Source organism: Megalobrama amblycephala, linkage group LG14, assembly GCF_018812025.1.
Source record: "Megalobrama amblycephala isolate DHTTF-2021 linkage group LG14, ASM1881202v1, whole genome shotgun sequence".
Taxonomy (NCBI): domain Eukaryota; kingdom Metazoa; phylum Chordata; class Actinopteri; order Cypriniformes; family Xenocyprididae; genus Megalobrama; species Megalobrama amblycephala.
The window spans coordinates 30,385,827-30,401,473 of record NC_063057.1 but is presented as its reverse complement, the minus strand read 5'-3'; the positions used below and the strand labels follow the sequence as shown (position 1 = coordinate 30,401,473).

The 15,647-nt window shown below is 41.9% G+C and overlaps 1 protein-coding gene across 3 annotated transcripts in view; it reads right to left on the bottom strand.

The window, feature by feature from the left end:
• The window catches only part of LOC125245140 (repetitive organellar protein-like), a 62,089-nt gene extending 51,219 nt beyond the window's left edge, over window positions 1–10,870 (bottom strand). For 2 of the 3 annotated variants that reach the window (XM_048155626.1, XM_048155625.1), the window contains exons 1-3: window positions 10,154–10,870; window positions 9,926–9,979; window positions 9,699–9,830 (exon numbers count right to left, since the gene is read on the bottom strand). In XM_048155626.1, the coding sequence (XP_048011583.1) occupies window positions 9,699–9,830; window positions 9,926–9,979; window positions 10,154–10,493 (526 nt within the window). In that variant the 5' untranslated portion in view covers window positions 10,494–10,870. The remainder of the gene's footprint in view (window positions 1–9,698; window positions 9,831–9,925; window positions 9,980–10,153) is intronic. The other variant, XM_048155624.1, reaches the window with a different exon arrangement.
• Window positions 10,871–15,647: the final 4,777 nt, after the last annotated feature.

Sequence of the window (15,647 nt, the reverse complement as noted above, 5' to 3'; positions counted from 1 at the left end):
TTATAAATATTATTTTAACAGGCATATCTAAAAAAAAAAAAAACCCGAAGCAGCACAAACGAAACTTTTACCGGCACAAACCAGCACAAACAAAGCACAAACGATTGAGACTATTTTGGGTGAATTTGGAGCATGTGGGGGGGCTGAGTGACGTCATCGCCTATAATTCAAAGTTTAATATTTTAAAATCGAAAGCAGCACAAATGAAACTTTTACCGGCACAAACCAGCACAAATGAAGCACAAATGATTGAGACTATTTTGGGCGAATTTGGAGCATGTGGGGGGCTGAGTGACCTGAGAATGACCTATAAAAGTTATTTTAATATTTTAAAAACTGAAGCAACACAAACGGAAATTTCACCAGCACAAACGGAGCACAAACAAAAGAGACTATTTTGGGTGAATTTGGAGCATGTGGGGGGGCTGAGTGACGTCATCACCTATAATTCAAAATCTAATATTTTAAAATCGAAAGCAGCACAAACGAAACTTTTACCGGCACAAACCAGCACAAACGAAGCACAAACATTTGAGACTATTTTTGGTGAATCTGGAACATGTGGGGGGCTGGGTGACGTCAGAATGACCTATAAATATTCTTTTAATATCTAAAAAACCAAAGCAGCACAAATGAAAATTTTTACGGCACAAACCAGCACAAACGATTGAGACTATTTTTTTGCAGACGTTTTGCGTTGGGTGGGGGTCCAACTTCACGCAGGTAGCCTACAGCATCTAAATACTATTTACACTTCTTGCAAAGAACTGATAGGCTACTTTTACATGGTGTCAATAGAATATACTGCTATTTTCACCTAGTATAAATAGCATATTGTGAAAATGCTGCTATTGTCATTTAGTATAAATAGGATGCATCGGTATTGTCACAGACACACCAGGCTCCAGCACCATCCAATCACAGCGTGCACCATCTCCCGAATACTAATCACCGCCACCTGCACCTCATTAACCTCATCATCACCAGCACTTTAAAAGACACTCACACACACAGGCACTTTGTCCGGTCTTGTTCGCATTAAGGATACTTACCTCCATGCTTACCTCAAGGACTCCTATTGATACTTACCTGTCTCCCGTGTCTCTGAACTCCCTCCTGTGTTCCTGTGCTGTGTGTGAGTGTCGTCTGCCAGCAACTCCTTCTGAGTATCTCCTCCATCAACCTGGAAGTTACAAGGACAGTATTACTTACAATTCTATCTGCATTCTGCATCTCAACCATTGCTTACTCACCTCACTGCACTGTTACCTCTGCTTGTGTTCAAATAAAGACCATCTTCTGCTGTATTACGTCTCCGACTGGTACATATTGTAACAGAAGACCGGACCAAAACAGCAGAACACAAGTATGAGCCACTCCAACCCTTTCCAGGATTTGGTGGATGCTTTTCGTCGCACTGTCCACGTGCAACCACCATCACCAATGCCAACACCAGCACCGGCCATCACTTCCGCATCCACTGCCACCACTTCGTCACTGCCTGTTTACGCCACTCCCATGGCCAAACCGGCGCCCTACTCTGGTTCGACTGCAATGGATTCCTCCTGCAATGTTCCCTGACCCTGGAGATGCAACCGCACTTGTTCCGGACGGATTACTCCAAGGTAGCGTTTCTCATCTCTCAACTTTCAGGAAGAGCTCTCCAATGGGCCGATTCCATCTGGTCCCAAAACAACCCGGTGACGCAAACATATTCTGGCTTCGTTGAACACTTCTGGGAAGTGTTTGGAAAACCATCCTGGGACTTGTCAATAGGTGAGAAGCTCTATAATTTGAAACAAGGGAAAATGTCTGTTAATGAATATGCTCTTCAGTTCAGAACTCTTGCTGCTCGAAGCGGATGGAACGAACAAGTGCTACTGATGTCATATCGCCAGGGATTGGATCCTTGAGTGCCGTTGCATCTCGCTGCATACGAGAACACCATCGGCTTAGAACGCTTCATCCAACTGTCTATTCGTTTCGCCACTCGTATGCAGTCGTGTCTCGAAGAGCACCAGGGTCAGCCTCAACTCAACACCTTCCTCTGCCGGCCAGAGTCCGTCAGCACCCCAGAACCAGCCAGCGAGCCCATGCAAGTTTAATCTACACGACTGACTCCTGCTGAAAGAAACAGACGGCTGACCCAGAATCTTTGTTTGTATTGCGGATCTCCAGGGCATGCACTCTCCTCATGCCCAACACGCCCTCCACGTCCTATGGTGAGTGCCCATATCTCTAATCTCCAGACGCATAAGCCACTCACCACTACTGTAACACTTACTGCTGCCGATATTTCCCTTCCAGTATCCGCCCTCCTTGATTCTGGGTCAACAGGAAACTTCATATCTGGCGCCCTCTGCCGTCAGCTCGGCATCAAGACCAAGAACACGCCGTCAATTTACCAGATCCACTCAATAACAGGCAAACCTGTGAGTAGAAGACGTGTCAGTCACATAACTGTACCTGTTCAACTACAAATTGGCGTGCAACATGTTGAAGACATCCAAATGCTGGTTCTGGAGGGTTCCACCGCTGACGTGATCCTAGGGCGTCCGTGGTTGCAGCAACACAATCCCATCCTCTCTTGGAAGACGGGAGAAGTCCTGAAGTGGGGCGACACCTGTTTTCCAGACTGTTTTTCCATGCTCCCTGTTCCCAAGTCAACAAGTTCCAAGTCACTACCACTCTGTGCCACATCCATTGAGAGTCCCCTCGAAAAACGTTCTGTGGACATTCCGTCATGCTACGCCCCCTTCAGCGACGTTTTCTGCCCCAAGAGAGCCTTCAAGCTGCCTCCACACCGGCCATGGGATTGTGCCATCGACCTGCTTCCGGGTGCGTCAGTGCCAAAGGGTAAGATCTACCCATTATCCATCCCGGAGGAGAAGGCCATGGTGGATTACATCGAGGAGGCGCTGGCTCAGGGATACATCAGACCATCAACTTCCCCTGCTGCTTCAAGCTTCTTCTTTGTGGCTAAAAAGGACGGAGGCTTGCGGCCATGCATTGACTACCGGGCTCTCAACTCTGTCACCGTCAAGTTCAGGTACCCCCTTCCTCTCCTCCCAGTGGCCCTGGAACATCTCCGTGGTGCCACTGTGTTTACCAAGTTGGACAACCTCATCCGGATACGCGAAGGGGACGAGTGGAAGACCGCCTTCGTCACGCCCACTGGCCACTACGAATACCTTGTGATGCCATATGGTCTGGTCAACGCCCCCTCCGTATTCCAGGACTTCATACACGAGGTGCTCCGGGAGTTTCTCCACAAGTTCATGCTGGTATACATTGATGACATCTTGATTTACTCCCGGAGCGTAGCCGACCATCGCCGCCACGTTGCGGAGGTCCTGCAACGCCTGAGAGATTTCCAGCTCTTCCTCAAAGCCGAGAAGTGTTCCTTCCACCAATTCTCAGTGCAGTTCCTTGGATACAACATCGACCACAGTGGCATCCGGATGGACGAGGGGAAGGTGGCAGCCATTAAGGACTTGCCAACTCCCACCACAGTGAAGGAACTCCAACGTTTCCTCGGCTTCGCCAACTTCTATAGAAGATTCATTCAGAACTACAGCTCAATCACCAGTCCACTCACCAGTCTCCTCCGCAACAAGCCCAAGTCTCTGTCCTGGTCCCCAGCAGCCACAGAAGCTTTCAACATCCTGAAACAAGCCTTTACAACCGCTCCTCTCCTCGTACATCCCGACCCAGATAAGCTTTTCGTCGTTGAGGTGAATGCCTCCACTACAGGAGTTGGAGCGGTACTTTCACAGCAGCAGGGGAATCCAAGCCAACTCCATCCATGTGCCTTCTTCTCCCGCAAGCTCAACCCGACGGAGGTTAATTATGACATCGGCAACCAAGAACTCCTAGCAGTCAAGCTGGCCCTCGAGGAGTGGAGGCATTGGCTAGAGGGGGCAAAACATCCCTTCCTAGTACTGACTGATCACAATAACATGGAGTATCTCAGAGCCGCTAAGAGACTCAACCCCAGACAAGCTCGCTGGGCCCTCTTCTTCACACGGTTTAATTTCACTATCTCATACCGACCAGGCTCTCGAAATGTCAAAGCTGATGCTCTATCCAGAATCCATGCACCTGAAGAGAACTCCGAAGAACCTGCATCTATTCTTCCTGAACAAATGATAGTCCCATCTCCTGGTCTCAAGAAACTCTTCCCTCTTCCAATGCCTCCACCAACACTCCGCCGGGTTGCCCCCAGGGCTTGCAATACATCACCAGGACACGGCGCACTCCACTTATTCACTCTGCACATTCTTCACTTGGCACTGGCCACCCGGGGGTCAATGAAACCCTCTCGTTGCTTAAAGAACGCTTCTGGTGGCCCAACATGGCTGCCGACGTCAGAAGATACGTGCAGGGATGCAAGGAATGCGCCATCTCGAAGAGTCCACGCCATCTTCCATCAGGCAAGCTTCTTCCTCTGCCCGTTCCCAACCGACCCTGGTCACACCTAGGAGTGGATTTCGTCACGGATCTCCCAGCCTCCACCGGATATACCTGCATACTAGTAGTGGTGGACAGATTCTCAAAATCCTGTCGTCTCATTCCTCTAAAGGGACTGCCCACAGCTATGGAAACAGCAGAAATGATGTTCAACAACGTGTTCAGATTCTATGGAATTCTAGAAGACATTGTGTCCGATAGAGGACCACAATTCATCTCACGGGTCTGGAAAGCTTTCCTCTCACTCCTAGGTGTAAGCCTCACATCGGGATACCATCCGCAGTCGAACGGGCAGACAGAGCGGAAGATTCAAGAGATTGGTCGCCTCCTACGTACCTTCTGCCACGGCCACCAGAACTCTTGGAACCAGTATCTGGGTTGGGCCGAGTACGCACAGAACTCCCTACGCCAGTCGACCACCGGACTAACACCTTTCCGGTGCGTGCTCGGTTACCAACCCCCACTGTTCCCCTGGTCTGGGGAACCATCGGACGTGCCATCTGTGGATTACTGATTCTGAGAGAGCGAGAGGGTCTGGGACTCAGCACACCACCAGCTTCAACGCGCGCTTCGTAGGCGTAGGATGACAGCAGACCTCCGTCGTTCAGAAGCTCCAGCATACCAACCTGGACAGAAGGTCTGGCTGTCCACCAGAGATATTCGCATGCGCCTACCATGCCGTAAGCTGAGTCCCAGGTTCATTGGCCCATTCACCATCATCGAGCAGGTCAACCCAGTCACCTGCAAGCTACAACTGCCACCTGAGTATCGCATTCACCCCACATTCCATGTGTCACTATTAAAACCTCACCACCCTTCTGTTCCTTTATCCACAGAGCCTGGTGTGACCGAAGCCGAGCCCCCCCTTTCACTTATACTGGACGACGGAGCTGCATACGAGGTGCGTGAGATCCTGGACTCCCGGCGTTGTGGTGGACAGCTTGAATACCACGTGGACTGGGAAGGCTATGGTCCTGAGGAACGTTCATGGGTTCCACGTAACGATATCCTAGATCCCAACCTGCTGGACACCTTCCACTCAACACATCCCAACAGACCCGCCCCTCGTGGAAGAGGAAGACCACCACGACGTCGGGGTCCTCGGCCCTCAGGAGCGGGCCGTGGAGGGGGGGTACTGTCACAGACACACCAGGCTCCAGCACCATCCAATCACAGCGCGCACCATCTCCCGAATACTAATCACCGCCACCTGCAACTCATTAACCTCATCATCACCAGCACTTTAAAAGACACTCACACACACAGGCACTTTGTCCGGTCTTGTTCGCATTAAGGATACTTACCTCCATGCTTACCTCAAGGACTCCTATTGATACTTACCTGTCTCCCGTGTCTCTGAACTCCCTCCTGTGTTCCTGTGCTGTGTGTGAGTGTCGTCTGCCAGCAACTCCTTCTGAGCATCTCCTCCATCAACCTGCAAGTTACAAGGACAGTATTACTTACAATTCTATCTGCATTCTGCATCTCAACCATTGGTTACTCACCTCACTGCACTGTTACCTCTGCTTGTGTTCAAATAAAGACCATCTTCTGCTGTATTCCGTCTCCGACTGGTACATATTGTAACAGGTATTTTCACTTAGTGTAAATAGCATCTACAGTAGGGGTGTCAAACTCATTTTAGTTTGAGGGCCGGACTGGAAAGAAATGAACCATATGCGGGCCGAATTACCTTCTTCTTATAATAATCTTTGTGCGCTGATAGTTGCATTAATATTAAATATATGAACAACAAATTAATTTGCAAGAAAAGTTTTTTTTTTTTTTTTTTTTTTTTTTTTTTTTACAGTGAAAAGACTATTCGATTTTTACAATTATTTTTTATTTAATATTTTTTATTAGCAACTATTTTGATTTTTCATTGCCAATTTCAATTTTTATAAGAAGCAAAACATCTGATTCTGATACTGGTTGCAGATTTTTTTAAAGCAAATTTATTTGTTGTTTATTTTTTCACAGGCCAAACTGGTCTTAAACAAATATCTCTTTGATATTAGAGGCAAACACTGGCATTTGGATATTAGAGGCATTTTTATTATAGTCAAAGATGTTATGCACATGAGCATGAGCAGTTGTTTTTAATTTAAATTACTGAATAATTTCAAGATTAACAGCAAAAACTAGGTCTGGCCTGACTTTAGCTTTGTGAAATTATGCTACATAACAAAACAAAATCAGCAGACGGACTGAATGAAAATGGAACAGCAGTGATATAGCGTTTCCATGGTTACCGCTATACACACACACACACACACAGCAGCGCTTTTCGATATATATAGGATAATACTACTACTACATATGGAGATAAGAGGAAAAGCCATCAAAACTTCTCTTAAAACAGTTGCCTTCGGAGATATATTCATAACAATCCCACTGTAATATTTATATTATTCTCCCTATTTTTCACGAACAGTGAGCTTGTGCATGGTACAGTAGTTCCTCTGCTGGCGGGTCTGTTCTCTTTGTGTCCGTATTCAACGTGTTAAAGTCCTGTTTACATACTTCGTAAATACACAGATGAAATTTTGGGAAATTATTACAAAGCACTTTGTTTGCAAGCCCAGAATAATAATAAAAAAAAACGCTTAAAAACGTTTTTGGCCCCTGGACTAGTGCATCTCTATGTTTTATTATAGTTCAAATCAGATTGGACACCGGGCTGTAAGTTTGACACCCCTGATATACAGCTATCTGCACTGTAAATTGTTTTATTTACTATGGTCTAATAAATTTAACCTCAATAAAGGTTAGCCTGGGATTATAAACCTCTGGGATTTTGAAGCACCAAATTGTAACAGTAGGTCAACATAACTATTGCATTCTTTAATTGATTCCCTGTCTTATTCTGCCCTCTAGTGGGTAATATCGAACATGCTGCTAACCCTGCCCAATAAATACTTTTAATGTTATTAAACACTCGTTAGGCAGGTTATTTGCACTTTTATAACATTGTTTTCTGTAACGAATGTAGCGGTTCGTACAGTTATTAATTAATTTATGGATGAAATATGAATATAATAATTCAGGTTATGAATAAATTATGATTCATATATCAACCCAACGGGGAATTAAACATATATTGTGAATCAATTACAACGAATTATAATCAATTACATATATGATTAGTTCTGGTTTAATAATTATCTAGAGAAACTGTTCGTTTGTCCAGCAAACTAAGTCCCTCACAGAATATTATAAACAGAGTTATTTCCTGGCCATGAAAATAACTAAAGCATAAAGCGATCGAAAAACGTTAAAGTGACCTGGTCTTCAGTTGAAAGAACAACAGAACAATCGAGCATGAATTATGTGTTTAATATATGCAGCTACGGCTACCGAGATTATACGTCAAAAATATATACAGAAGTATACACATATATATACACGAGTGAGAATGAAGAAAAGACATGGAAAGAAAGATGACCAAAAGATGGCAAATTACACAGTTAACGTAAACCCTTTTGAGAGAGAGAGAGCCAGCACAGAAATCAGTTTAGACAAATTCAGATAAATGATAATACTTGCTTATTGGTTCAAGTCCGTGTGTAGCAGTTTCAATGCGCCTGGCTGGGTTGGTCCTTTCAGAGAGGGTTTCTCCGGCGGGGTTTTCAAAAGAGGTTTAAGCTTAAGTAACTTAGCCGAAGAGAGAGAGAGAGTCTAAAGAAGTGGTCCTCCCGAACTGCGCGCGTGGTTGGGAAGCGCGGTCACCTGAGGCGTCCGTGCACGAGGTGCTCGTGAGTCAGTCGGGAGACAAAGGAGAAGAAGAAGAGCAGCGCGAAGAGACAAGAGAGAGCGAAGGTGTGTGTTGTTGTCTTTATGGAAACCCAAGCTAACACACCTCCTGAATTGTAGCAGCCAATAGAGGCGCAGCACTATTTGGCGGGCAAAGTTCCTTTGTTTGGTCTCCTAGCTGAATTTGCATACTTAATGCCCATCAGATCGGATTTCGAGATGGAGTGGGTTCTTCACAGGATCATTAAACACATAGAAAAATGCATTTGTCCGTTTTGTGACATGTCTCAATGAATAGCTCGAGTCCGGAGCTTTGAAACGAGATCAAACTCGATAGGTCAGAAAGGCATAGAAACCAAGTTATGGTTTACAGACAAAATTATATCGTTAAAATGCACACTAGCACAAATACACTCATTTAAACACTAGGAAACATGCATAGGCTCTAAAATATATCATATATATATTCCAGCATAGTGGTAGTTCACATATACAGTTAAAAATGTATGATTGTGTGTTTCTGTATGTGCCTGTGTGTGTGCTTTTGTGTGTTCCTGTGTGTGTGGGGTGTTGGAATGTGGATCTGGTCAGTCTCTGGGGGGGGGGGGGGGGGGGGGGGTGCTCCTTTTGAAGTCACCAAAGAGAGGAAGTTGGACTTTCCTGTTTACCATCGCTTGTCCGCAAAAGTGTCAAGTGGGCTTATCTTATGGCAGACTATTCGGAGCCGAAATGGTTTTACAACCCAGTCCAGCATGCTAAAAGCGTTCTGAACATTCCCAAGTTTATTGATTATCCTGATACGTGTGCATATGCTACATTTCATTTTTATTGAAAATAAATGCCTTTTTTGATATGTGATGTGAAACTAGCGAAGAATGAACTCGGCAAAAGGCGGATTCGAAACCGCGGCAATCGCAGTAAAAGCTAGACTTGCGGTCCAATTCTTTAGCGTTGCGCCACTGGGGACGATAACAAGTGGACGTCCTTTATCATACTTGAGAGACAATGAAGAGTTATTATGTTGAAATAATGAGATATTATGTCGTTATAACGACTTATGTTGAAATAACGAGATATTATGTCGTTATAACGAGATATTATGTTGAAATAATGAGATATTATGTCGTTATAACGACTTATGTTGAAATAACGAGATATTATGTCGTTATAACGAGATATTATGTTGAAATAATGAGATATTATGTCGTTATAATGACTTATGTTGTAATAACGAGATATTATGTCGTTATAATGACTTATGTTGAAATAACGAGATATTATGTCGTTATAATGACTTAATATCTTGAAATAACGAGATATTATGTCATAATAACAAGATAAGTTTTCATTTTTTTTCCCTCCCCACCAAGTTTTTTTTTTTTTTTTCACCATGCGGTTCAGGGCTTCCGTAGAATGGAGCAGAAGGTTTTCATTACTATAAACTGAGTTTATGACTCCATTTCATTGATAATTACCTGTTATTGGGTTGTAGGCGTTCCCTATGTTTGTGAAGACGTTCCTGTAGATTAGTGTGATGTCAGTGGTAAAAGGACCAATATATTCATCGGCAGATTGCACCATTGAAGCTGAAAAAGCTATTTCTCTGTCTGTCATTGAAAAACATAAGCAATATTGTGATATATTACTGTATTACACTGAGAATGTATACACTGAATTTAACATCATTCAAGCACACTTTCACCTCTATTTTCCTTTCTCAACTCCTCCACTTGACTCAGAGTAAGATTTGAAATTTCTGTGAAGGAATAAAGATTCTGTTAAATGACATTTACACTGATTATTGTAATAGATAACACAATTTACACAGTATACACTCAACTTTACACTAACATTTACACTATTCAATGTATTGCATTGGTGTTTTACTTTGAGGATCATTGATAAAAGAGTGAATGTTTTGTTGAAGTACCTTCATTTTTCTTCTTCAGCTCTTCCCTCAGTTCTCTGATGTTTTCTTTCTGCTCTGTAACGGTGGCGGTCAGTTCTCTGATGTTTCCTTTCTGCTCTGTAACGGTGGCGGTCAGTTCTCTGATGTTTCCTTTCTGCTCTGTAACGGTGGCGGTCAGTTCTCTCAGTGCTGCATGGATATCAGGGAAGCACAGATGGCAGTATTGTTGGCTGTCAGTTGAAGCTTCAGCTCTCAAAGTGTCTGTTTGAGGTGGATTCTGTCTTCTGTTCTCAGAGCTGATCTGTTGACTGATCTCATTCTCATTGAGTCCTCCATATACCTGCTGCTGGACGACAGACATTCTTCACTGATGTTTGTTTCCAGCTCTTGCTCTGTCATCCTCACAGCCTCTCATGTTTATTTTATAGTGTCCTGATTTACTGTCTTTTGTACTTGATTTATATTGCTTCAGATTAAAAAGTAACTCAAGTTAATTGTTAATCATAATTAGTGGAATGTTCCAGGCTCAGTAGATGTTTAGCTCTAGTCACAACATTTGTGGCACTATGTTGATCTCAAAAGAAAATAATTTGAATGATTTGTTTGTTTGTTTGTTTTGTATATATATTTATATAGAACAACAGAAGGATAATCACAAAAGTACACACCTCCGGTCATGTGAATGGATTGTCGGATCTGTGTGCTAGAACATCCTGTATCAACAGAAGTAAAACTGAATAAATGCACAAAACTTGTCAAATTAAATAAATTTACAATAAATGCAATTATGAAATTAATTTACAGTTTTTCACAAGCAAGAATGCCTTAGATTTTGGTAAAGTGGACTTTCCACTAATGATACCATTGGTTTGTTTTACAGTAATGTGAGCTGTGAGCTGTTTTTACCTTTGTTAATTATTACTTAATCATAGGTTCTGTCAGAGTGCAATTGAGTTCACATTTACACATTTAGCAGATGCTTCAATCCAAAGCAATTTATATTACAATCAAATCACCTTTTACAATGCACATTGTTGCACAGCTTTACAGAAAAGAGAAGAAAATAATAAGAAAAGAAAACAGTCTTTAAAAAAAAAGCTACTAGTAAAACAAGTATTCAAAGGAAAAAGTGGCAAGGAAAATAGTTAAATTAATCGATTTGCAATTTTCCATCTCGAGTTGTTGTTATCAGCATTAGTAATGTAAATAAATGTGTTCACGTATTATTATTTGGTGGATTGGTGCAGTCAATTTATGGAATATGGTAAGAATTTATCTTGATAAAGATTGGGGGGGGGGGTGTTTTTATAGGGTGGTTCTGTAAAAGTTCTCTGTTTTGGTTCATATGCAGAGTAGTCCATCTAAAAGTACACTGTTTGTTAGTGCACATCTATTTCCTATTCATATTTTACCCTTTGTTTGCCACCCATCCTGGTTGCTTTAGTGCAACTGTGCGCAGCAGGCAATGTACAACACATAAAGTGGGTAAATGATGACAGAATTGTCATTTTTGGGTGAACTTCCCTTTAAGTAGGGTGTTATGACACATCTGTATCCTTTCCTTCACATGACACATGTGCTTTCCAGTTCATAGTATTTATCTACTATATTCTAACATGCAATTGTCATGCCTGATCTCTTTCATACATTCTGGCTTATTTACAATGTTGAAGAGTTGGATTCTCATGCTAAACATGGCCAAAGTTTCAAAACACGTGTTGGACGTATGATGTAGTATTTCTGTGCCAAATGATTACTTCCGGTTTCGGTACAGGTTTCGGGGAGTTTTTTTCGAGTATGGCCTGTATGACGTCAAAAGAGAGCGGAATTCCTTGCACAGGCACTTCTCCCTGATAAGCGTGTGCAAACACATCACCAAGAGCAAGAGCACGCCCATCAACGCGTTTAGTTCAGGATACAGAAGCTGAGAGATTTTTCAACAATGGCTGTGTCCCAATTCAGGGGCTGCACCCTTTGAAGGCTGCATACATCATCGGTCTCATTTAAGAAAAATAACCGTTAGATTGCAACGTAAGAAAGAAATTACAGTATTTTACACTTCACAATGAATATCAGTCATTTTTTTAAAGGTGCCCTAGATACAAAAATTGAATTTACCTCGGCATAGTTGAATAACAAGAGTTCAGTACATGGAAATGACATACAGTGAGTCTCAAACTCCATTGTTTCCTCCTTCTTATGTAAATCTCATTTGTTTAAAAGACCTCTGAAGAACAGGCGAATCTCAACATAACACCGACTGTTACGTAACAGTCGGGGTGTACGCCCCCAATATTTGCATATGCCAGCTCATGTTCAAGGCATTACACAAGGGCAGCCAGTATTAACGTCTGGATCTGTGCACAGCTGAATCATCAGACTAGGTAAACAAGCAAAGACAATAGCGAAAAATGGCAGATGGAGCAATAATAACTGACATGATCCATCTTTCTAAATGTTTCGTTAGCATGTTGCTAATGTACTGTTAAATGTGGTTAAAGTTACCATCGTATCTTACTGTATTCACGGAGACAAGAGCCGTCGCTATTTTCATTATTAAACACTTGCAGTCTGTATAATTCATAAACACAACTTCATTCTTTATAAATCTCTCCAACAGTGTAGCATTAGCCGTTAGCCACAGAGCACAGCCTCAAACTCATTCAGAATCAAATGTAAACATCCAAATAAATACTATACTCACATGATCCGATCCATGCACGCAGCATGAATGACGAACATCTTGTAAAGATCCATTTGAGGGTTATATTAGCTGTGTGAACTTTGTAAATGCACTGTATAACTGCACTTATAGCCGAGAGCTCGGGGAAGGGAGCGCACAGTTTAAAGGGGCCACAGCATGAATCGGTGCATAGTTAATGATGCCCCAAAATAGGCAGTTAAAAAAATTAATTAAAAAAAATCTATGGGGTATTTTGAGCTGAAACTTCACAGACACATTCAGGGGACACCTTAGACTTATATTACATCTTTTGAAAAGACGTTCTACGGCACCTTTAGGGTTACTTTTCTTAAATATGACAAAGTATTCAGCCTTAAAACGCGACCTCTGGAAGATGCAGCCTCTGAAATGAGACGCAGCTCCTGTCACCAAAGGAGCATGTTTTTGGTTGTGAGGAAAAGATTTACTTTTTTCAGCTTCCCAAAAAACACAGTGTTAAAGGAACAGTGGATGAAGTTTGTTTTTCAGAGGCAGCAACAGATTTGCACACGTATGTTTGTTTGTTCCCGGGATTTTGGTGATGAATACTTTGTAAACAAGTCCCAGTTCGGCACTGAATTTGCAGATCACGGGTGGTGAGTAAAGCTGCATCAGATGTTTTGTTGGCAATTGGTGCGCAAGTTAGGGTTGCCAACTTCTGGAAAGGAAAATAAGGGACAATCGTGGTTCTTTATAGGAAAATAAGGGACAGAATAAGGGACACTCAAAATATTTGTATTATACCACACAGTGTATGTCATTTCACTATCTGCAGTTAAGTATGTGTATAAAAGATGTATAAAAGGTTCTGAGACATAAACACATTTGGGTAAATTTGTGTCAAAATCAACCAAATTTCAGAAACTTTCCCTGCTCAAATTTTTGATTTTCTTTTTTCTTTTTTTTTCTAAAGAAAGACAAACATAAATCAAGAAGAAAGCCAAAAAATAAAATGACTTTAGAACAACATATTTTACTCAGCGATTGGTAGGACTGTTAGTTAAATCTGTTGATGTTAGCAATCTGTGTTGCATTATATGCCAACAGTTCAAAAATGGCAAAAAGCACTTCTTGTGTTTTTCACCCAAAGTTTGCATTTCTGTAACTCATATTACAGATATCCTTTTAGATTATAATTCTTAACAAACTTTTCTTTTCTTAAAGGTTCTCTAAGCGATCCTGAGCGGAGTAACTTCCTTTTGACATTCGAAGTGTTGTCAAACAAAACAGAGGCTAGCTAGACCCTTCCTCCTCCTCCTCCTCCCCGCCCATCCGTGCTTCCTGAAACAGTCATGAACGCGCATTTAAAATCATTCTTGGCGGTTATTGGCTGGAGCATGTTTATTATGATTCATGGTCCAGGCTGCACCAGTTTGTTTTTGTTGCCGTTTTTGGAGCTTGTGGCGACTACAGAGACCGTGTTTTTTTTTACAGTGTGTTCAGGGGACAGGCAGCTAGCGGATATTGAGGAGATGTTTGCTGTATGTGACAAAAAATGTTTTGGCCTAAAAACGCGTGACATCGCTTAGAGGACCTTTAATTTTTAAGTCCCAATATGGTTAATTTCCAGAGAAAGGGATCTCAGTGCACCTCCAATAGTGAAAATCGGTACACATTTTTCTGAAGAACAAATAATGTTGAAACTATAAATGTATCTCGTTTTTTTTCTATCAACACAATTGGACATTCCTGTCTGAGTGCCATAAATAGTATTTTTCCAAAGATTGTGTGCCTGTAATTCTAAAAGTATTAAAGATATCTCAATATCAGTCTATATTCTCATTCTTAATAAACTTTTCTAGGCCCTATATGTTTCAGTCCCATATAATGTGGCTCCATGTTCAAATTGTTGAATTTGACCCATTTTCTATATATATATATATATATATATATATATATATAGGGGAGAGAGGGGTAATGTGAGACACCCCCTGTATCTCTGCAACGGAACACATTTCTGGTTATGTGACAATTATGTTTTCAAGCCCCTCACATTTCCCCTTGGCCATGAAGGAGAGGACCTCATGGTGCTGTGCTAAGCATGTTTTTTTCACAAAAATATTTTTTTTGCATGTAAAAGTAAATTTTCTTGCGGTCAACTTAATCAACTGTTGTGCCAAAGCAAAATGATTCAGGTAGAAAAACTTATATCATACATGTTGATGAACTATCAACATATAAATCCATGTGATGATGCTAGCCGAAGATTAGCCTGAATTGCTAAAAGAGATTTTGCAATCATGTATGAATAAATAAAAATTAATATTTTTCAATTAATGAGAAGTAGAGAATTATGGGCTGCTTTTGGTCCTTGAGACTTTATTATTTTGTGTTTCAATAATGAGGTCCAAGTTAGGCTACTTAAATTAACGTAACATGTTTTTTTCTCTATTTAACAACATTAGCAATAGTGAAAGACGACTTCCCTTTTTGATCATTATTTGATTTCATTATTATCCCTCAGGGAGAAAGCATGTTTTCTTGCGTGGCTGAATGCTGAAATCAAACCGCGAACAGTGAAAGGGATTTGCCGTTACCGCGAGACCCGCTCGCTGTGAAGCCGACAGAGAAGTCTGTGTGGTCTTAAAGCCTTCCGCGAATGGCTATGTTGTCAAATTTGTCACAAAGGAATGATTAATTCTCAAATTAAAACGCATGCCTGAGAATACGGGACAAACTGCGTTCCATATGCCTTTCATACGGAACGCTTCTTTGATGCCTTAAATACGGGGCGATTCCGTATTATACGGAACGGTTGGCAACCCTAGCGCAAGTGCATGTAAACAACACAAA